Genomic DNA, 24,657 nt, shown 5'->3' with positions numbered 1-24,657 from the left:
GGATCCAGGACATCAATTGCTAAAACTTCAACCAGTTTGACTCAGAGATAAATACTTGGTACTGAACATTTCAGGTGGCATTTGCCAGATTCCTTGGATGTCTTGCTAGATAATCAAGTGTAAATTAAATATGTGTACAAACAAACAAGTAAACAAGAATAAATGACGAATCCACACATTGTGGTCACATATCTGGTATTTTTCCAATATCTATTTGACCAATTTCTTTCATTTTTAAACAATTTTGTATTGGTATAAGTAGATTTAATTTGACTCTAACAACTTGCCTCAGACAGATTGATCTGACTGGATCATAGGAAATATGTAACCCGGATCAGTTCCCCCACTTACATCAACAGATTTGGAACACCTGGGCGCTCTTATTTCCCAAGTCATTATTTCCAGTTCCCTATATTAACGTCTGGGTCACATTGTAACGTCCTATCATCCAACATCAGGCTGTTGCTGATCTGCTGTGGCTGGCTGTATCTCTTGTAGCTGTCTGCTATTTAACCCTTGTGCTATCCTATGACCCCCCCCCCCCCCCCCTTACATTGACGTGTTCTCCCTACCATGACAAAGGTGGATAAAGGTGGAAAGATTTCATGTAATCCATGGACACCAGTGAAGATCACAAATCATTAAAGAAAAAAGGTTCAGAGCACTGTCTAGTGGGTCTAGATGGCCCAACTCCCAATGTTAAAGTGCCTAGGATAGCACAAGGGTTAAACTTTAAACCACACTTTGGTGCAACATCTCACTGGATCCACTTTGACCAAACTACTCTTCAGTGAGTCTATGCAATTGAGTCACACACATAGCAGCAAACAACAGTCCTGCCAAGGCTCCCTGTTTCACAGAAATGCCATGCTAGTGTGGCTACATGCAGATTTTTGATCAGTCCTTTTTCTTTAGAAATTGGAAATATTTCAGTCAATGATTGTTTTCAGTTTTTGACCGTTTTGGACTTTTCAACTTGTTGTTTTTATTAGTACTTGTGCATGGTCGGCCATTTTAATTTTTAATTCATTCATTCGTTTCACTCATTGTTTTTCCTCCTCTGATTAATGTTAAACTGATAAATGCTAATGCCAAACGTGATTAAAAGTGCACTTTATTTTTAAAACATTATTGAAACCCATTGATTTATAGGCCTGAAACTTGAAAGTAGGTTTCTACAAATTCTGTTGGGACCTAAATTGATTATTTTTTTCTTACAATAATGGCATTCAGTTGACTGCTGTATCTGTAAATAATATATGCTGTAAATAGTAAATGTTGTCTAATCTATCATTTGTTTGACCTCGTTTAGGTCAGGTTTTTTTTTTCAAACCCTCACTTCTATCCCTGATTGGAACCACTTTTGATCTGCACCATACAGCAATGGTGCATGGTGAGCTACCCACGAACTAACAATGAGAACTTGATTAACGAACCTAAAAAGGAACTTTGACGAAGATGACATACCCAAAGGAAAAAGCAACTTTGAAAACCAACGACTGAAAAATATCCTTGTGGATTCCTGGACTCCATTCTCCACTGTCTCAACTTATTGTTTTCTTTGTGTTTTAATACAGTCAATTGATTCCTTTATTCCTGTGTTGGGTTTTCTATCCACACACTCTGGGCTCCATGAGTCGAATAAGTCTTCTGTAGGTCAGAGCAAGCGTTACAAAGAGGTGAGCTAGCTAGGAGCCAGAGTGTGTGGATATTTTTTTTGTTTTCCAACACCATGGATTTCATAACTCAATCCGGTGTTGATGTTTCCCTTTCGGCTGTAATCTCGGGCACCACAAACAACATATGATGAGGTGCTTGATTGGAAAATTGAACCACAGATTTTGTGTTAACGATCTCAACAGTTCATTTGATAAAAACCTGGTCGCGGAGTTTACAGACAGCCGCATTTCCTGCCTTAAAACCATTGCTACCATACACTTACACTTGGACTACTGCTAACCTCGTGTGCCACGTGACCGCGTTAGCCTCAGAATGCGCCGCTACAGTGGACAGCAGCAGTCACCCCCCTGATTACCTGGTCAAACTAAAAAAAACTTGCAGACTGGAGCAGCTACAGTTTTGAAGAGGTTCTAAGAACAGTGATGACCCAGATCGGCCAGCACCTGGATGCAGCAGGTAAAACTCTCAAAAGCTACTCCAGAACCACACTCAATACTGACAACGATGAGGATGAAGAGGATTAGGAGGAAGAAGATGATGGTGCATCAGCCCGGTCAATGCCAGCATCCTCCCCACCTTTACCCAGTCAGCTAAATGCTGGTCTGCTGGGGCCACATCCTCGTCAAAGCAGAACATCCCAACGTATCTCATTGACAACAAATCAATTAAAGCCACCAGCAGTATAGAAAATAGTTGTTGAGCATGTGGTCAAAAACGCAGACCTCGCAGCCACTTCGTTGCGTCTTCGCTCCTTCTCTGGAAAACTCCAAAGCCAAGTAATGAAGTGGACTATGAATCCTGGCGATCTCAAATAAATTTTCTCCTTGCAGATCCTAGCCGTTCAGCACTCAGTGTCACTCGGAGAATCATAGTCTGATGTCACCTGCTGCTGACGTGGTGAAAGGTCTGAACCCAGTCGTGTTGCCGTGTGAGTGAGGTCACTGTCAAAATCATTAGAAATACAAATGATCAACACAAATAATTTAACACCTTTCACAGCCTGAATGAGAATGAGGCTAAACTTTAAAAAACAACTTTAGAACGAGGCAGGGATGATTATTAGGTTTTTGTTATGAAAATCAGCCTGAAGATTTAAACAAGCAAATTTGCTAAATCATAAGTCAAGCTGAGTAAAGGACATTAAAAGGTCACAAGAAAGGGCCTTACAGGAAGAGCAGCCATTGGATCTCCTGTCTTAAACTTCCATGTTGGAACAACATACACGTCCACAATGTGGACATCCTTTCCCTACATTGATGAAAATTACATATGGAAAACAAGAATACACAAAAGCAATGTTTCACTGTTTAGAACAGTGTTTTTCAATCTTTTTTGAGCCACGGCACACTTTAACCTTGACAAAAAACCCACGGCACACCAGCATCCAAAAATTAAATAAAAAAAGGAGAAACTCATAGTCTGTATTGATCTACAGCCCCTCCGTAATCTCACATGCCTTTTTGTGATCATTATTGTGGCAGAAAAAGCTGGAAGTTGCGGCTGTTTTTTCTAAAAGATGTTGTAAAAGTTAAGTTAAAAGATTTAAAAACTCTTTAATGTGTGTTTGTTGTGGTTTCAAGACGTTTAACAAGAAAGACTCATTGTGCGCTGAGACGCTGTCACTTTAACCCAATGCATGATGGGAGATGTAGCGATGGCAGACCGACTCGCTTCTCTGAGCTTCATTGTTTTGTTCACCTGTTCCACGGTCTGATACCGGATTCTGTGGAAAGCTACACCGCTTAAGACGAGCTGTAGCTGGTATTTTTGTCGGAACTGAGAGACTTTATGAGCTAAATCAGAACAAGGAAGTGAAGACTTTAACCACTTCTGATTGGTCAGACTGATGACATGTGATAAAGCCTCCAAGAATGATTGGTGGAGACAGTTAAAGGGGCTGGAATTTTATGAAAACAGCTGACGCTATTCATTCAGTCATTCTTATCAAAATGTTTTTAATAGAATCAAATAAACACAAAAAAATATATTATATGATCTGTCATATTCCTAACTACTCAGTGTTTTATCAGGGCCTGTTTGGATGAACAAAGAGCTGATATCCTGGAGATGGGAAATGTTTTTAGATCAGTTAATGAGGGCAATTTCCCACGGCACACCTGAACATCTCCACTGGTTGAAAAACACTGGTTTAAAGTACACTATTTGACAATAAAAGATTACAATTGTAAGTGATATGTCTACGAGGGCATATTTGTGTGATTAAATACTTTTTTCCGGTTCCGGGTTAGAGCACGGACGCGTGTGGCTCACGGCGGGTATACAACTATCTTCAAGTGACTTAAAAGTTGATCTTTCCCCAAAAAAAGAGAGCTGACCACGGCCCCTAAGAAAAACCAGGACTACGAAGACCTTAAAAAGATTTTTGATGATATCCAAGCTGCGTTGTATCCCTTCATGGAACAAGTGAACGCCAAGCGAACTCTTTTTTTTTTTCTGTAACTTGTTCTGTCCAACAACTGAGCAAACAGATTAGAGCTGAAGACTTTTTTGTTGGACATGTTTTACCATCACAAAAAAAGGTTAAATATTTTTGAAAAACCAGAGTGTAGATTTGTTTTTGGTGTGGGGGGGGGGTTGAAAGATAGTAAAAGGAAGAAAGGTGAGAGAGTGGGGGATACAACCACTGATCTGCATAAATCATTATTGTAAGCTGTAACAATTATACCAGATCTGCTGGAAAGGCAAATATTACATCCAAAGGTGAAATTCTGACACTAAGATGAGTGGAAAATATCTGTCCATCAATACACTGTGGGTCAGGTGGAGGGATGAAGCAGATAGGGAGCAGTGTGCATGTGCAGGGGGGGGGGGGGGGGGGGGGACATGCATGCTGCCAAAGAGAACCGTGTGTTCATAAGAGGATCCAGATCCTACCCAGCCAGACCAGGAGAGGGGGGGAGAGATCCCCAGGCCAGGAGCGCCCCCGGCGATGGGACCAAAGCAGTCCGGGGGGGGGGGGGGGGGGGGGGGGCATTCACAGGTTCACAGGGAACATTCACATTTTGTTTAAGTTGACATTCTGCTTTACTTGACAGGGTTGCCACACCATTTTCAGACATCCTCCTTTTTGTCCTTCCTTTCTTTTACTGCCTTTAGGACCTCATCGCCACCTTGGCATATAAAGGATTTCCCATTCCGTTTTTTTCCTGGTCTTATATTCCTTCTTTTGTGCGTTTTTTATGTCCTGGTAAATCTGAGAAAACAGAAATACTTATTTAATGGCTATTATAAACATTGCATTTTAGATGCCTAGATGCATATATTTCTATTTTACCTTTGCATGCAAATCAGCAAGATCCGCAATCTTGGCCTCCAGGTGCTCTTCAGTTTCCTCTACCACAACATCTTTGTCATCCCCCTCATCTTGTGTGACGTTTAGCACACGTGCTGTGTGAGGGTGTCGCTGATTGGCTGGGGGTGTGAGGAGCTGTGTAAGGAGCTGTAAGCTAGCAGAGAGAGTATAAATACAGGCATGATGAGAAATGAGCACAAGCTTACTCCACGCCTATTGGGGCAGGGTCTTGTTTTGGTGATGCAACCCAGCTCAGCATCAGCTACCTGAAGATAAAACTGAAAACTAAGAAGCGTTCAAAAAATCTTAAAAGAAACAGAAAATAGACATGTATTTGATTCAATGATTAAAATAGACATATATAAACTCAACCTTTACATTTCACAACTTTACATCAAAGTTAAACGAAAACTTTTAGACTTTTTCTTACTCTATGCTATCTTTTTTTATGTATTTATATATAACAGAAAAGACTAATTGTCTCCAAACAGAATTTCTCAGACTTCGTTACAGCATTTTACAATCTTTTATAACAATTCCTCAGTCTATAAATTAATGTTGTTTGCTATTTGACGACATACATATCATAACTTAACATCTACGTCAGTGGTAAACATGAAATTGCATAATTTAAACGAAAAATCTGTGATTGCTTCATGTTGAAAGTCCTTACAGTGTTTCTGTCGCCCCCTTGTGGTTACATGTAGAACAACAAATAATCTGCATTGAAGTTGAAGGAGCAATTGGTAATAAAAAATTCTAAATATGTTTAAATAATATTTAAACTTCATCTTAATTCGTAGCCTATATTATTATCAAGTTTGTTTAAATTAGGGTTGAGCTCGTTGATGCCAATATTATGGCTGATTAAGCTGAATTATTTTAAATAATTGAAATAATAAATAATGTGTTTTTTATGTAAAAGTATTCCATTGATTGCATCTGAATACTGGTGCAGAGTGTTGGGAACCCGAAGGTGGAGAAGATCTTTATTCTGTATCAGCTGAGTCATGTTGAACAGGATTGTTTGCACTTTGTGACTCAATTAAAAAAAAGTCAAAAACTTGAAGTAAAAAAGTGTTTCCTCTGCTCTTCTTAATGGGGGCTGTGTCTTCAGACCGCTTTCCTGGACTGCTCTGTCCAGCTTTCTTATGCAACTTCAGTCTTTGTTTCAGAGTACGATTCCCTCCGCCTTGAACACACAAATCAAAACGACGTTTCTCTACAAAAACACACGATGGAGATACGAGGCTAAACGCTCTTCTTTCTGACAGTCACATCCCATCAAGGACGGACATTTTTCAGACTGTCTGGGAGAAAAACCGCCAAATATGAAGTTGAAATGAACGTGGAAGCACAGCAGCAGAACAACACCTTCACCTGGAACCTGGTTTTCATGAGGGGCTGGATCTGAGGACATAGAAAAGAAGAGAATAAACGCATGTGCTTTATGTTGTCTGATTTGATTCTATCGAACAAAAAGTCTTTTGTACAAAGTCTCTGAAATAACAAAGTCTCTGTATAAATAAAAACTACACATTGTTAAAGCTTAAAAAAAGTCTATAAAAACGTCAGTTTCGTCAATGACTTTTTAAAAAATGCAAGAAAAATAGAAAATAGAAATTTAGTCAACGAAAAAAAGGGGGGGGGGGGGTTATCATGTGACCAGTTTATTGCAATGATGACATGTGATGTTTGACATTATGATGAAATATGATGTTTGACATGTGACGACATATGATGAAATATGATGACATTATGTTTAGTTGACAGTTAGGTGCCATAACTGGCTTTGATCTTGGATTAGGCAGCGATGATGTCATCAGAGAAAAGTTGATATATATAGACCCTAAAACTGACAGACACCTTGCAGGTTTGCTGTGAAGTACAAAAACCCTCTTTTTGCAAACAAGATATTTCTTTGTGAGCTTTATCATCTCACCTTGAAAATTAATTTTGCTCAGTCTTGTACTTGAAATCGCAAAAATCATGACTGAGAATTCATTTGAAGTGCAAGAAAACTTCATTCTTCGTAGCCATGAAGGTGTCTATATTGTAGAAAAGTTTCTTGGTGAAGGAACTTTTGGAAAAGTGGCAAAATGCACAAATCTATCAACAAACAAAGAGGTGGCCATTAAAATCATCAAAAAAGGTTTTAATCACACAGCACAAGATGAAATAAAAGCCATGATTGAGATTTCCAAAATTGATGCTCATAAATACAACTTGGTCAAGTGTGTCGACTGGTTCCACTACAAAAGCCATCTTTGCATGGTTTTTGAAATGTTGGATCAAAGCCTTTTTGACTTCATGAATGATCGTAGATCCCGTCCCCTGTTTGTGCAGGAAATCAGAGACGTTGCTTGTCAGCTGCTAATTTCCCTGAAAGGCCTGAAGAGCATCAACTTGGTCCACTGTGACATAAAACTAGACAACATCATGCTGGTGAACCAAGTTTCAGAGCCTTTCAGGGTCAAACTGATTGATTTTGGGTTGACAAAAAAAACTACAGACATGCGTACGGGAACCAGAATGCAAAACATTTGTTTCAGGGCACCTGAAGTCATCCTGGGCCTGCCCTTAGATGAACGTCTGGACATGTGGACAGTTGGCTATGTCCTCGCCCTGCTTTACGCAGGCTTTTACATCCTTCCACGGGACTCTGAATACAACATCATCAGAGCCATGGTGGAGATGCAGGGAATGCCGGACAATGAACATCTAGACAAAGGGTTGTACACCAACAAGTTTTTCACCAAGACTGAAGAGAACTCTAAAGTTGTCTGGAAGCTGGATACACCTGAACAGCAGTCCCAAAAAACTGGGGAACAAGTCAAAGACGAAGTTGACTGCTGGTCCTTTGACGAGCTCAAATATGTCTACTGTGATGAGACAAAGATGAAAGAAGTGGAACAGTTGATTGACCTTCTTAAGCAGATGCTGGAGGTGGATCCAAACAAACGCATCTCTCCAAATGATGCTTTAAGACATCCATTCTTTAAATTGGAGATGAAGAAGCCTAGCACCACCAAACCTCAAGAGCCTGCAGCAGCAGAGGTCCACCAACAGCCAGAAGCAAAAGTGGTCCCAAGTGTTCCTCAGAGACCAGCAGCTAATTCCCAGGAAAGATCCAGCAACAAGAACATGACAAGCTTGGTCCAGCAGCAAAAAGCTGAAAAAAGAAAGGCTCCGGCTCCCTCAAGAAAAAGGAAAAACAGTGACCAACAGAGCCAGGACCGCGAAACGAGTTGGCAAATGGAGGCAGCAGTTAAAAAGAAAAAGAAATCTTAGAAGATTTTCTTACAAGCATCAGGAACACCGTCTTAAAGAACCTGGTGCAACCCCCCCCCCCCCCCCCCCCCCAAAAAAAAAAGGTGGTTGTAAAATGTAGAGGCGTGCCCCACAGACTCTACAGCCCAAAGTTCCTTCAACAATTCGGCCACTGACTGCCAGGTCTGTACCTCCAAACCCAAGAAGAAAATCTTCCTCCTAAAAGTTTCTCTACACTCTGTGGAAAAATGCCGAAAATGAGCTTCAAAAACAGGGGCAGCACATTGGTCTGTTGGTTAACATCGTTGGCTGACAGGACCGCGTCTGCGTGGGTTTTCTCCGAGCGCTTCGGTCCCCCCCACTTTTACAAATATATTAGTAAATATTTAGTGACCTTTATAACAAGAATAAATCAATCATAAAAATAAAATCATTCAATTTGATCCAATAAAATAAATGATCAGTCACCAAATTTATAGGGGAAATAAGTCAAACAAATCCTGGCAGTCCTGTGGGTTTTCTCCGAGGACTTCGGTTTCCCCACAGTAATTGTTAGTAATTGGCTAGTGACTGATGAATTCCCCTCCCTGAATCGCCACCTTATCGTGGTGGAGGGGTTTGTGTGCCTGAATGACCCCAGGAGTGGTTTTGCTAGAAGCATTTGCCCTGTTGGGCTGTTTCATGGTAAACTGCTCCTGGGGGACGGGCCAGACTAAGGGCGATTCAAACAAAAAAACCTTTTATTACAGGATTGAATTATTCCTTCCAACAAGATTTATCTGGGCCTCAGCCTGGAGCCAGAACTGGAGGAGGGACTCATGAAGTAGTTTTTAATGGCTGTTACTTCCACCATGTTTTCTTTGGGCTCAGGCCAAATGAGCTCCATGGCTTCACCTTTGATTCTGTCTGTAACTTTGATGGACAGAACTGCTTTGGGCAGCCAGCCACAGAGGTTTGACTTCAGAGCCTCAGAATGGCATCTAGACTGGTATGGAGTGAGTGGTGCTCGGAGAGTGGGTCCTTTTCACAGCAGAAACAAACTCAGACTGGGAGCTATGCAGCTTTCTGAAACATTTCAGTTGGGATTTTCACCATTTCAGTCTGGACTCAGTCAGGATTTCCACCTACTCCACTTCTACAAACAGGATCATTTGATCATGAAGCTCATTAGCTCTGTCCCCTGAAAGCCTTCAGTGATAAGTTTGTAGAAGTGCAGGTAGCCCCCCCCCCTCCCCCCATAAATGTTATTTTTGTTCTTTACTCTAATAAAGGAATGCGTTGATAGACAGATCAAATGGTAAATACTGAAAGAGAAAAGCAGCAACATATGAGATCTTCAAAGTTGTTGATATTCTAACAACCTCAGTAGAATGGGGATGTTAGGGAGCACCAACAGCCTCACGCTCTCTGTCAGCTCCGTCAAGCAGGAGTTCATTGAGGCACGAGTGCGGGAACACCTGCAGAACTCTGGATCCAGTGAGGTCAAAGTGTCATGGTCGGGAATCGTGGTGAAGCCGGGAAGGAAGTGGAGGGGGGCGGAGACAGTCCGGTAAGCTGAAACTTGGTTGAAGCACAAGGCTGTCCTAGGTTCCTTTCATGTTTGGTCAAAAAATAAAGACACTGATTACGGGATGCCTGCTTTAGCGGGTTAGGGTTCGATTCCCTACAGTGCTCTGCAAGTTTTAAACATGAAAAGATGAGCATTGCAACCAGAAAGCTGGATCAATGCTTATGTCCATCTTAGGATCAGAGAGTGGAACATTTGAAACATTTGAAATGCTTTGTTCTGCCGTTCCGTCTAGCTGACGCCACAGGTTCTTCATGGCTTTTTGTAGCGCTTTGTTTTTGTATACTTTGATCTGGATTTTCTCCAAGAAAATCATGTCTTTTTAAGTTTGCAGCCTTTGCTGGAGAACTCATATGCTGCATTCACACAGCTGCACTGGGAGGTGTTCAACCACCCACTGGATGGAGAAAGACCCCAGTGAACAGTTATACAGGATCAAGCAGGGTCGGCAGACCGCAGCCGCCTACTCATTATGATTCTGTACTCTGGCGGTGTATTAAGACTGGACAAACAGCTCGCTGGTGACGGCTTACCATTAGGGACTCACTACAGAGCTGCAGCGGGAACTGAAATTGTCATGTGGAGGGGGCTCGAGAGCAGGTGGGACCCAGACGCAGAGACGGGAGGCCAACGGGTTCAGGACTAGAGGGTTTATTAAACGAACAAAAAGCGCTGCAGAGCAGGATGACCAAACAAAAACGAAAACTTACTGTGACGTGACGAGAAACATGGAACAAGGACGCTAAGACCAGAGGACGTGAAATACATGACCAGAAGTTAATGGACCAGCACAAGAGGAAGGCAGAGACAAGACTTATATACAGACAGGGCAGACAAGACACAGGTGAATACGATCAGGGCAGATGGGGACCAAAGGAAGTACAGCTCAAGACATGACAAGAAAAATAAAACAGGAAACAGAACCAAACAAGACTGAACAAGAACTAAAACAAAAACCAAGACAAAACAAACTCAAACCATGACATGTGATGCCGCGATGAGAGATTATCCTTGGATCAAATCATAGCTCTAACCATCAAACTAGATAACCTGCTAAGAACCCCACGCATCCAACCTCAGCGAATGTCATTCCCATCTCACCGTTTCTCCCAGGGGCCGCACGGTCCAATCACAAGCCCATGCACATTGGCTCTCCAAGGGAGAGAGCGAGGCGTTTCCAGGATAACCTCTGGCTCTACTGCGGCCAGCCTGGCCACATTCGCAACACCTGTCCCAATCGCCACCCACGACGCCTATACTGAACCGGTGAGTGAACCCATGCTCACCTTTACCCTCCTGGTTACCCTACAGTTTGAAAACTGCCAGATTCGGTTCCTGACTCTGGACATCACAGTCATCTCATCAGATCGCCATCAGGAGTCGCTCAGCCTGTTCGCCATCGAGTTCCTCATTTTCCCGTTATCCTTGGTCTGCCTGTGCTGGAGAGGCACGATCCAAGCACAAACTGGTCAGATCAAATTTTACACTGTGGAACTGAACTATGACGTGGGCGACCGGGAACTGCTGGCCATGTTTAGGCATTCTCTGAGTGAATACACTGGCTAGAAGGGTCAGTTCAACACTTCCTGGTTCTTACTGACCAAATGAATCTGAAATACATAAAGTCCGCCAAACGGTTGAACCCACGGCAGGCACGTTGTTCCCTGTTCTTGTCACGCTTTTGTTTTTCAGATCACATATCGTCCGGGCTCCAAGAACGGAAAGGCCGATGCACTATCTCGTCAGTACAACTCTTAGGCAGGAGAAACACACTCAAATAAATAACTCATTGGATGAACTCAATTTAACCCTTGTGATATCCAAGGCACTTTAACATTGGGAGTTGGGTCATCTAGACCCACTAGACAGTGCTCTGAACCTTTTTTCGGTAACGCTTTCTTTTACAGTACAGTACTTACAGTGTACTTAAGTGGTATTTACATGGTACTTATTGTGTAACTACTGGGTACTTTCAGGGTACTTACATGGTACTTTTTATGGAATTTACTGGGTACTTACAGTGTGTTTACATGGTACTTTACTGGGTACTTACATGGTACTTTTTGTGTCTACTTTGTACTTACATGGTACTTACTGTGTATTTATATGGTACTATTTGGTTCATACCTATGTGGTACATACTGGGTATTTATAATATTCTTACTGGGTATTTACATGTTGTGCAAAGGTGTCTTTTATGGTACTTTCCACATGTAAGAACAAGGTAAGTACAAATAAAGTACTTTGACCTTTAGGTCTGCACTCGCTGCATGTTTCATGGTATTTACCATGAATTTACCACAGACACTACCCCTTAAGTAAACTGAAACTGGACTGTAAAAGAAAGTCAGCCCTATTTCCACTCAACTACATGGTACTTTCATTACTAAATACTGGGTATGTTCAATTGAATATTACTTGGTACTTACCCCTTAAGTACAATGAAACTGTACTGTAAAAGAAAGTCAGCCCTATTTCCACTCTATTACATGGTACTTTCAGTAGTAAAGGCTGGGTATGTACACGTATTACATTCCCGTACAGTGTACATACACACTTGGTCTTCTGACCTCACCAAATGAGACAATGCTAACTTGTTGGTAAAGGTCAAATAACTGCATTTTAAAAACATATTCCTACTTCTTGTAACATGAGGCAAATTTAAAGAAAAACATGACAGCAGTGAAAACAACAATCTTTTATATGAAACATGTCTGCAGCATACAAAGTGTCATCACAATGAAATATGTTTTAAGTACAAAACAGTACAAAGGAGCATTCCAAAAAACACATTATTGGCCTGAGGGTCGTGCTTTTTGTCCGTCAAAATTCTTTCAGCAGAGTTTGGTAACGGTGCAGGACTTCTTCAGGGTCTGTAACTGCAATAAAATTCACAATAAAAGCTCAAATGAAAATAAAAAGCATAACGACTTTGATGAAATACAAAATAAATTTTACTTATTTAATCATTTCTGTAATGAGTTTGATAAATCTCTGTGTATTCTTTATCGCTTTGACTGTAATGGTTGAAATTAATCAATTTTTTTTTTTTTTTTTTTTCTATACACTGTATTTTATCCCACGAAGGGAAATTCTTTCTCCGCATTTGACCCATCCCCTTGGGGAGCGGTGAGCTGCAGCCGAAACCGCGCTCGGGAGGCAGTAGCGTTAAGGGTCTTGCCTAAGGACCCTCACTGGGTGATGTTAACTGCTCGCCATTGATATGGTATTTGCCCCCAGTACCATTGCTCATTCCCCTCCGGGAATCGAACCCTGGTTTCCTGCATGGTAGCTTCCCACCTTACCAACCGAGCTACCCAGCCGCTAATTATCCTCATTTATAAACATGATAATAAATTATTCAAAACTTAACTTTTTTTAAATATTGTTTTAAAAATGAACTTGTTTTAATATATAATGTCAGGAAAATATGTAAAACAACAAGGCTAAATATTTACTTTTAATACTAAAAACACCCCGAGTGTGTGTTTTTGTTAAGTAGGTCGGGGCAAGTAAAGTTGCAAATTCCCCGCGCACTTGAATGCAGCACAACTACCCCCAAAGTGAACGTGCATTAATCCGGAGAGCCTCGAGGCGGGCGCAACAGTTTGAATTTCTCTTCATCTGGCAGGTAAGCCAGTGTTTTTGTTTTTTTAAATATTGGATAAATTACATGTAAATATTTAAACTGATCAAACTTTATAAAGATGCTAACCTTGTGATTTCAAACCGCTATCTCTGTGTTTGAAATGTGACGTAAGAGCATGTCTACGTTACTGCAATCTTCTTCCTCATTCGGCTTCTCCCATCAAGGGGTCGCCACAGCGAACAAGTCGCATGGAAAGCTTGGCAATGTTTTACGCTGGATGCCCTTCCTGAGGCAACCTTCTCAAACTGGGCTTGGGACTGGCACAGAGGTAGAGAAGGGAACAGGGAGCAGCCTGGAGTCGAACCCTGGTTTCACGGACAGAAGGCGCCGCAAACCAGCACGAGCTAAACCGGCTCCCGTCTATGTTACTGCAATAATTTCAGTTATTTCAAAATGTTTAAATTTTCAAAGTTTGTAATGAAAATCTACAGACATTGTTGTTACTTACCAGGAGAGGGGCACCTGTAAAACAAGCACGTAGCCTAAATGATAAAGTCTGTTGTTCTGTGCTCGTTTGACTGAACGCACGTCTTTCTGGGAAAATCAAAGAAAGGCGTTTATTTAAAATAATGATGATGTACTTGCGTCTTTTTACCGCTTTAGATCAGCTATGGTGAAGAAGACATCCCAGACGAATCCGTGAAGCCACAGGAGAGTAAGCTAAAGTAAGTTAAATCCACCAAGTGGACATAGTATTTACATTAATGAAGAGTTTAACTGCATTTTCTTTTCTTTCTCCATTTTAATTCTATTTTTATTTATTTATTTATTTTCAAATATGAAAGAGACAACAATACCACCCAAAAGTGAATGTAACTGTTTGAAAATGTAAAACATATTTTTGTGAATAACTGCGTTGAATTTGAAATTGCCTATTTATTTCTTTTTCCTTTTCTTTTACACTGCCATGTTTTTCATGCTAATGCAAATTGTAGGTGCAAATAATATTTATAAAGAAGAAATACATACAGCAATTGGCAATTAAAACATTAATTTTGTCATTCTTTGTCTAAACAAATTAGATTTTTTATGGCAATTTTGATTTTTTTTTCTTTGATTTCTTTTTTGTTCTTGTTTATATAACTAAAATTTAAAGTTGTGGATAATCTATCATGTTTATAAATGAGGATAATTGATTAATTTCAACCATTACAGTCAAAGCGATAAATAATACACAGAGATTTATCAAACTCATTACAGAAATGATTAAATAAGTAAAATTTATTTTGTATTTCATCAAAGTCCTTATGCTTTTTATGTTCATTTGAGCTTTTATTGTGAATTGTATTGCAGTTACAAACCCTGAAGATGTCCTGCACCGTTACCAAACTCTGCTGAAAGAATTTTGACGGACAAAAAGCACGACCCTCAGGCCAATAATGTGTTTTTTGGAATGCTCCTTTGTACTGTTTTGTACTTAAAACATATTTCATTGTGATGACACTTTGTATGCTGCAGATATGTTTCATATTAAAGATTGTTGTTTTCACTGCTGTCTTGTTTTTCTTTAAATTTGCCTCATGTTACAAGAAGTAGGAATAGCCACAGGGGTTGCAAGCCAGTTACTTCTGTGCCGGTCCCAAGTCCGGATAAATAGAGAGGGTTGCGTCAGGAAGGGCATCCGGCGTATAAATTGCCAAAATAACCATGCGAATCATCCACAACACTTTAGACATACCGGATCGGTCGAGGCCCGGGTTAACAACGACCGCCACCGATGCTGTTAACCTACAGGGTGTCGGTGGAAATTTGACTACTGTTGGTCGAAGAAAGAGGGGAGGCAGAAGGGTCCGTGGCCAGAGAGAGAAGGGAAAAGGCAGGAACATAGGTTTGAGAATAGGGACTCTTAACGTTGGCACAATGACAGGGAAAGGCAGAGAGCTGGCAGACATGATGGAGAGAAGGAAGGTAGATGTACTGTGTGTGCAAGAGACAAGGTGGAAGGGCAGCAAGGCACGTAGTATTGGAGGAGGATACAAACTGTTCTATCATGGTGTTGATAGGAAGAGAAATGGGGTAGGAGTGATTCTGAAGGGGGAGTTTGTAAACAGTGTTCTACAGGTGAAAAGAGTCTCAGACAGGATGATGAGCCTAAAGTTAGAAATTGAAGGGGTGATGGTGAATGTAGTCAGTGGGTATGCGCCACAGGTTGGCTGTGAGTTAGAAGTGAAGGAGAGATTCTGGAGTGAGTTGGATGAGGTCATAGAGAGTTTTCCCAGAGGAGAGAGAGTGGTTATTGGAGCAGACTTTAATGGACATGTTGGTGAGGGCAACTGAGGTGATGAGGAGGTGATGGGCAGGTTTGGTGTGAAGGAAAGGAATCTGGAGGGACAGATGGTGGTGGACTTTGCAAAGAGGATGGAAATGGCTGTAGTCAACACTTACTTCCAGAAGAGAGAGGAACATAGAGTGACATACAGAAGTGGAGGTAGGAGTACTCAGGTGGACTACATCCTATGTAGACGAGGTCATTTGAGAGAGGTTAATGACTGCAAAGTGGTGGTAGGAGAGAGTGTAGCCAGACAGCACCGCATGGTGGTGTGTAAGATGATTCTGGAGGTCAGGAAGAAGAAGAGAGGGAAAACAGAAAAGAAGACCAAGTGGTGGAAGCTACAGAATGAAGAAACTTGTGAGGAATTTAGGCAGAAGTTGAGACAGGTCCTGGGTGGTCAGGATGAGCTTCCAGATGACTGGGAAACTACAGCAGAGATTATCAGGGAAACAGGTAGGAAGGTGCTTGGTGTGTCATCTGGAAAGAGGAAAGACGGTAAAGAGACTTGGTGGTGGAATGAGGAAGTACAGGAATGCGTCCAGAGGAAGAGGTTGGCTAAAAGAAGTGGGATGTAGAAAGGACTGAGGAAGGTAGACAGGAGTACAAGGAAGCGCAGCGTAGAGTGAAGAGAGAGGTGGCAAAGGCCAAACAGAAAGCTTACGATGAGCTTTATGACAGGCTAGACACAAAGGAAGGAGAGAAGGACTTGTACAGGCTAGCCAGACAGAGAGACAGAGATGGGAAGGACGTGCAACAGATAAGGGTGATTAAGGACAGAGATGGAAAGGTGCTAACAACCCAGGAGAGTGTACAGAAAAGATGGAAGGAGTATTTTGAGGAGCTGATGAACGAGGAAAATGACAGGGAAAGAAGGGAGGAAGATGTGGTTGTTGTGGAGCAGGAAGTAGCAGAGATTGGAAAGGATGAGGTTAGGAAGGCTCTGAAAAGGATGAAGAGCGGAAAGGCCGTTGGTCCTGATGACGTACCTGTGGAGGTATGGAAGTGCTTAGGAGAGACAGCAGTGGAATTTCTAACTAGTTTGTTCAATAGGATTCTAGAGAGTGAGAAGATGCCCGAGGAATGGAGGAGAAGCGTCCTGGTCCCGATCTTTAAGAACAAGGGTGACACGCAGAACTGCAGCAACTATAGAGGAATAAAGTTGATGAGCCACACAATGAAGCTGTGGGAAAGAGTAGTGGAAGCCAGGCTTAGGAAGAAGGTGGAGATTTGTGAGCAGCAGTATGGTTTCATGCCCCGTAAGAGCACCACTGATGCCATTTTTGCTTTGAGAATGTTGATGGAAAAGTACAGAGATGGTCAGAAGGAGCTGCATTGTGTGTTCGTAGATTTAGAGAAGGCGTATGACAGGGTGCCGAGGGAGGAGCTGTGGTACTGTATGAGGTCGTCTGGAGTGGCAGAGAAGTATGTCAGAGTAGTTCAGGACATGTATGAGAGAAGTATGACGGTGGTGAGATGTGCTGTAGGTCAGACAGAGGAGTTCAAGGTGGAGGTGGGACTACACCAAGGATCAGCTTTGAGTCCTTTTTTGTTTGCTATGCTGATGGACAGGCTGACAGACGAGGTAAGACAGGAATCTCCCTGGACAATGATGTTTGCGGATGACATCGTAATTTGCAGTGAGAGTAGAGAGCAGGTGGAGGAACAGCTAGAGAGGTGGAGGTTTGCTCTGGAAAGAAGAGGTATGAAGGTCAGTCGTAGTAAGACAGAATACATGTGTCTGAACGAGAGGGATCAAGGTAGAAGCGTTAGGTTACAGGGGGCTGAGGTGAAGAAGGTGCAGGAGTTTAAGTACTTGGGGTCAACAGTTCAGTGTGATGGGGAGTGTGGAAAAGAGGTGAAGAGGCGAGTGCAGGCAGGTTGGAGTGGGTGGAGGAAAGTGTCAGGAGTGTTGTGTGACAGAAGAGTGCCAGCAAGACTCAAAGGAAAGGTGTACAAGACAGTGGTGAGACCAGCTCTGCTCTATGGGTTAGAGACGGTAGCAGTGAGACACAGACAAGAGGCTGAGATGGAGGTAGCGGAGATGAAGATGTTGAGGTTCTCCTTAGGAGTGACCAGGTTAGACAGGATAAGGAACGAGTACATCAGAGGGACGGCTCATGTTGCCTGTGTTAGCGACAAAGTCAGAGAAGCCAGACTGAGATGGTTTGGACATGTTCAGAGGAGGGATAGTGGATATATTGGTAGAAGGATGTTGGAGATGGAGCTGCCTGGCAGGAGGGCAAGAGGACGGCCAAAGAGGAGATACATGGATGTCTTAACAGAGGACATGAAGTTGGCTAATGTTAGGGTAGAAGATGTCCATGACAGAGTGAGGTGGAAAACGATGATTCGCTGTGGCGACCCCTGATGGGAAAAGCCGAAAGAGAAAGAAGAAGTTACAAGAAGTAGGAATATGTTTTTACAATGCAGTTATTTGACCTTTACCAACAAGTTAGCATTGTCTCATTTGGTGAGGTCAGAAGACCAAGTGTGTATGTACACTGTACGGGAATGTAATACGTGTACATACCCAGCCTTTACTACTGAAAGTACCATGTAATAGAGTGGAAATAGGGCTGACTTTCTTTTACAGTACAGTTTCATTGTACTTAAGGGGTAAGTACCAAGTAATATTCAAGTGAACATACCCAGTATTTAGTAATGAAAGTACCATGTAGTTGAGTGGAAATAGGGCTGACTTTCTTTTACAGTCCAGTTTCAGTTTACTTAAGGGGTAGTTTCTGTGGTAAATTCATGGTAAATACCATGAAACATGCAGCGAGTGCAGACCTAAAGGTCAAGGTACTTTATTTGTACTTACCTTGTTCTTACATGTGGTAAGTACCATAAAAGACACCTTTGCACAACATGTAAATACCCAGTAAGTACCACATAGGTATGAACCAAATAGTACCATATAAATACACAGTAAGTACCATGTAAGTACAAAGTAGACACAAAAAGTACCATGTAAGTACCCAGTAAAGTACCATGTAAACACACTGTAAGTACCCAGTAAATTCCATAAAAAGTACCATGTAAGTACCCTGAAAGTACCCAGTAGTTACACAATAAGTACCATGTAAATACCACTTAAGTACACTGTAAGTACTGTACTGTAAAAGAAAGCGTTACCCTTTTTTCTTCAATGATTTGTGATCTTCACTGGTGTCCATGGATTACATGAAATCTTTCCACCTTTATCCACCTTTGTCATGGTAGGGAGAACACGTCAATGTAAGGGTGGGGTCATCTAAGATAGCACAAGGGTTAATTATGGGCAGGATTTCCATCCAATAAATATGAGTAGCCCCACCTCAAAGAAAATTATTCCATGTAATGAAATATAATAGAGTTAGTCGAACTCAATTTTATCAAGAATGGCAAGGCAAAAAAAAAGTCATCGGAGACCGGTCTTCAGCCGGTCTTTAATTTAGAACCTCTGCATGCTAATCCCGCTGACTGATCCACTGAGCAAACACTTTTCTTATAGTCTCTCATAGTTTCCTTGACAGCTTCCGGCCGGCCTCCTCCATCCACTGCCCATACCACAGCGTCTTTGGTCACAGTGGATTTCATCACAGATCTACCCCGCAAAAGAGGTAACACCACCATCCTCTCTGTCATTGATCGCTTTTCTAAATCATGGCAGCTGATCCCTTTCCCCAAGCCGCCCACAGCTCTTGAAACAGTGGAACAACTGATCAAACACATGTTATCAACCAACTTTTTTGTTTACTCTGTTCACATAAATAGGTTAACAGTTTTCCTATTCAAACCTGTCACAGCTGGACCAGAGTTTTTGATGTCATCTGTGCTGTAATTAACATTTGCAGTCCATGTTAATTTAGGATAAAAACTTCTCTTAACGGCAGCCAGCACCTTGCCAACCGCACGTCAGAGTCTTACCCCCTGCACTGTGGGGACAGCGATCCACTCCCCTACCATTGCATGAGAAAGACCTCAGAGGTTTTAGAAAATGTATTTTACTCTGCTGTAAATATGCATAAACAACTCTTTCTTTGCATCAGAAATAGCAATATGACCTCCATGTTGGACACATCAATCTTGAATTCTCAAAAAGTCATTCCATTTGTTCACTGTTTTCACACAAAGGGATGGATGCAGACAGGAACATTTCTTCCAACCTTCCTCAGGGAGGAGAAGTCAGAACTGATCTCAGTGTTTCTGCAGGAAAACCTGATCCAGACTTGGGGCCTGTGTGGATAAGTAAAAGCTGATTCATTGTGGCGACCATGAAGGGACATGCTGAAAGGTGAAAAACACCATGAACTTGAATGCAGAACATGGCATAAGAAAATTTACATTTACATAAACCTTTGTGTGTTTTCAAAGTGACTGTGCATACTTTCTTGCAGACGTTTTGTTCTCTAAACACCAACCTGTGGTCAGGATGGCGTCCTATGCTTTACACCTGTTAAATAAATTAACCTCAAATTAACCCATGGTCAAATGAAGACGACAACAAAAAAATGAAGATCAGATAAAAACAAGCAAACAGAAATGCAAACAATCCATATATGAACATGCAGGTAAATTGACATGTTAAAAATAGTCTGTTTTTGTTGTTTTGCTTTAAGAAGGGAAAAGTCACAGGATTACAGCCCCCCCCCCCCCCCCCCCCCCCCGATCCCTCCTCCTGCTTCTATTCCTGTGGCATGTAAGAGGTTTACTCGAGCTTCAGCCTCAGATTTCCTGTCTCCACACTCTTTCAGGCATCTGTGTTCCTTAGCTCCATCACTCCTCAGACTAACAAGATTACTGGAAAGAGGGGAGCAGTGCAGAGCCCAGGTCCCTCAGCAGACTCGTGGGGGGGCCGGAGGAATGGCACGGGGTCCGGAGAGGAGCTGCTGTGGTCACACCAACCCCTTCATCCTTCTGTACGACTGACGGTTGCCTGGCAGTGTGGAGGACACCATGACAAGGCACTGGTGTCGAGCTCAGGTGAGACACGCCTGTTCAGGTTCTACTCAGCATTTCAGATGAACTCCCCCAAACCCAAAGAAGATGTGAACAATCTGAGTTTACACCTTTCCACCTACAAGCTCCAAATAGCTCTGAATGCTGCTGAAGATGAATGTAGATCTGATCTTCCTTCAGCCAAACTCAGTTTGACCACTCCAGAACCTTCACTTTGTTCTGTTGGAACCAGTGACAGGTGGACGTGGCCTTGGGTTTTGTCCAAGTGCGTCCCACGCACAGCCTCCGAGCAGAAGAGTGCGAGTTTTCCTCCAGTTTCTTCTGATAATGTGCTGCATTCAACCCCAGCATTGTTCCAGAGCTTTGCTGAGGCTGTCGCTCACCGCTCCCTCATGCAAAGAACAGTTATCATATGGAAGTTCATTTCCCTCTACAATGTGGTGATGTTAGGATCCAAAAACTGTCATTGGATAACATCAAAATGAACTTCTTCTATTTTTAGCGTCAAAGCAGACACTGAAAATGTGGGTGAATTGAATTAAGGATCTAGGAAATCTAAAAATTGCGACTCGTCGCATTTTGGGCAGGCACACTCTGCAGTGTTTACAGATTACTCCCCTAGGGCGGGTCAGTCTATTAACTCACCTGCTCAGCGTCCTATTTAAGTCAGGTGTACAATTGTTCATTCTCTCTTACATTCAGCCCTCATTCTTCGCCTCTCCCTCCTCCCCGGCTTCCACCTGTGGGCTCCGTTACGGGGTTTTGTTACCCGAAAGTCTAAGGAAAAAAGAATTATCTCAAGGAATTGAACGGAGCCTTATGCCAAAGCGAAGTTGTGAATTCCAACCTAAAGATGTTGTGAAAAAGATATTCTTCTGTGAGAGTTGTCTGACTGAAATTTGAATAAAACGTCGTCCTCGTCGGGAATTCTGCATCCCAACAACGACGACTGTAAACCATTCCTAAAAATAACGTAGAAATTTCAAATTAAAAGTAAATCCAATTTAAATTAGCATCAGATTTCATTCTACTTTAAAAGTGACCTCACCCCTCGGTGATGGTCCAGTCCATGAGGCTCTATTGTTACTTCAGTCAGTTAGTTTGGCAGAGATGCTCACCACCGTGAGACACACGATTGTGAGAGTGTGTGTGTGTGCGTGTGTGTGTGTGGGGGGGGGTCAGTGTTTGTTGGGATCAGCAGTTAACATTAAGCCAGATTCCCTCAACACCTAAAGCATCTGTATTCCTCAAACCCCACCATGACCACAGCGCAGCAGGAGGAACCACAGCATGGACTCCTGTGCATGAGTGGATGTGATTTCTGTGAGCACCAGCAGAGGCGCTGGTCGCTGAAAGCTGCTCTGCTCCAAACCTGAGACAGGCTGTCTTCAGGAAGCCCATCAGGACCCGTGAACTTGGACTGCAGCCCTCTGTCATTGCACAATCCTGCTGCAGCAGACACGGAGCGCTCTCAGACATTTGCAGCCGCGCTTTTCTGTCCTTTGTTCTCTGAGGCACGTTCTCCTCTTCCTCCGCTCTCACAAGGCAACAGCAATTATCTGAGAGTGAACGGGCCCCCTGGAATGCTGTTGACTGGACCGCCAGCAGAAGCACGTGATGACCGCAGGGACCATGTGGTCTGCAGCCCACCAACCGTCCACAGAGATGTTCCAGGAACGAGAGCGGAAGACTTCATTCACATCCACTCCACAAACCGCTTTAGTCCACAAGAACACGTCATTCATAAAACACAGAAATCCACAACAGCAGTCGTTCAATGCAACACTGTGGGCTGTTAAACTTTAATAGGAGCATCAGGTTGAAGTCACTGAAACAAGGTGGCCCCCGCAGTAGCATCTGTCCAAGAGCCCTTCAGCTGGCATCTGTTTGCTCAGCTGCTTGACCATCTAAAGAAAAAAAAGGATGGTTGCCATGGTGAATAGATAGAATGCTCTGGTCTGATAATCCAGCATCTTCCAGAGAGATTGGCATCCAAGATTTTTCCAAAATATGTATTGTTATTTGCAGAGACTTTCCCGTATTTTGAAGTAAATTTGAGATAAACCTACTAATCTGAGATTGACTTGCATGGCTCGGCAGATGACACATTAATCTGTAAAACAGCGACGTAAACTTCAACACAGTATGCAACAGGAGGGATGAAGAGGAGGTTTGTCGAGGAAGAAGTACTAAAGTCCTTCAACTTCATGTCTGGAGAAAAAAAAAAAAACCTGGTGGCTTCAGCTAAAGAGAACTAAAAAGAAGTAAACTGCAAAGATATGCAACATTAAAAGGAACATAATGATTTTTAAAAGAAACAACAGAAAACAAAAGTTTATGGCGACCCTCCATGCATTCAGATTCTCCAACACGACCCTCAATCTCATTTGGATGAGCATTCAGCAAATTTGATGTTGGTCCAAACATAGGTGTTGGACGGGAATTTGCTGGGAACTGAATCAAGTTTGGTGCAAAAATAGCTTTAATAAGCAGTGAAGTGTGTCCAGTGTGTCTGTGAGGCAGAAACTGCAGCTGCAGCACGATAGACTGCAGACAACTGCCGACACTGTTTCCAAGTCTGATCACAATTCTTCTGTCAGTTTTGTAAAGCTCAGAAGTTATCCATCACTCTACATTTTAGCATAAAGTCTTTATGTGAAATTGATCTGAATTGTGAAAACTAAGCTCTTCCTCTGCTGAACTCAGAGCGCCGTACAAACCAACGGCGCAGTGACAAATTGCACTTCCTTTAAACAGATCTTTATATCTAGAGAGGAATTCATACACAGGCTGCACGCTGGCGCGGTGGTTAGCGCTCTCACCTCCCAGCGAGAAGAATCTGGTTCAAATGTCATGGAATATGTGTACGTAAAATTGTTTTTTAGAATGCTTGTCATGTTTCTTGGCGATTTTTGTGTGTCTGTTGTGTTTACGTACAGTATATCACTTCTGTAGATCGGCTCAACATAGAAACTGGATGCCGCTACCACACAAATCACGTTTGGTGTGAACGTAACTTCATGCTTACAATGGAATATGCACACAGATATTTCTAGAGTAGAACAGATTCATGATTACTACAAGCTTTTTGGATATATTTTTGCATTTTTCAAAAGATTTCTCTTTATTACATGTTAACACCCATTTAAAAGTTACTTCTTTCCACATATCATTTATTAGTACTATAGGAAAATTCCTACAGCAGTTTAACCTTTGTGCTATCCTAGGCACTTTAACATTGGGAGTTGGGTCATCTAGACCCACTAGACAGTGCTCTGAACCTTTTTTCTTCAATGATTTGTGATCTTCACTGGTGTCCATGGATTACATGAAATCTTTCCACCTTTATCCACCTTTGTCATGGTAGGGAGAACACGTTAATGTAAGGGGGGGGTCATCTAAGATAGCACAAGGGTTAAGCAAAAAGGTTCCGCCTCTTGAGTGACCACATTCAGCTCAAAGCATTCACACTTTTTATAATTTAGTGTCATTATTGATTCAGAAAATTGCTCATGTTTTGGTTGGTGACTGTGTGTTTTGTGTAGAAACAACCATGTTGGTTGAGTTTGATTTGAAAGTGTGTGGTTGTGTAGCATCACTGTTGCTGTTGTGTGTCAGCATTTTTGTATTTGAACTCATTTTTATCCGTGTCTCTTGTTATGGTTCTGCATTTATTTGTGTTAGATTTTTTGCCTTTTAGCTGCGTTTGTCTGCGTCTGCTCTCCGTTTGGATAGTTTTCCACTATGTGTGAGTCGGTCTGGATGATGTTGCTCTTCAGTTGTGTTCTGTCCCATTGAAGCGTCTGCTTCCAGACCGCCATCACTGCCCGTCACAGGCTCAGCTGGCTTGGTTGTAGTTATGGACGTCAGCTGTGATGCTGTCCGTCCGATTCAGACTAATCCTTCCAGCGGCGGGGGAGTCTGCTCTCACTGGGTTTGTAGCTCCAAGCCTCTTAGATGAGCGC

At 42.3% G+C, this 24,657-nt stretch overlaps 1 protein-coding gene across 1 annotated transcript in view; it reads left to right on the top strand.

The window, feature by feature from the left end:
- Positions 1-20,472: 20,472 nt before the first annotated feature.
- serinc4 (serine incorporator 4) overlaps positions 20,473-24,657 on the top strand; it is a 37,821-nt gene continuing 33,636 nt past the window's right edge. The window contains exon 1 of the mRNA XM_023951918.1: positions 20,473-20,716. Coding sequence (XP_023807686.1) covers positions 20,690-20,716 — 27 coding nt within the window. The 5' untranslated portion in view covers positions 20,473-20,689. The remainder of the gene's footprint in view (positions 20,717-24,657) is intronic.

Source organism: Oryzias latipes, chromosome 3, assembly GCF_002234675.1.
Source record: "Oryzias latipes chromosome 3, ASM223467v1".
In the NCBI taxonomy this organism is placed as follows: domain Eukaryota; kingdom Metazoa; phylum Chordata; class Actinopteri; order Beloniformes; family Adrianichthyidae; genus Oryzias; species Oryzias latipes.
The sequence above is the reverse complement of the archived record's forward strand: the minus strand, read 5'-3'. Positions and strand labels throughout refer to the sequence as shown.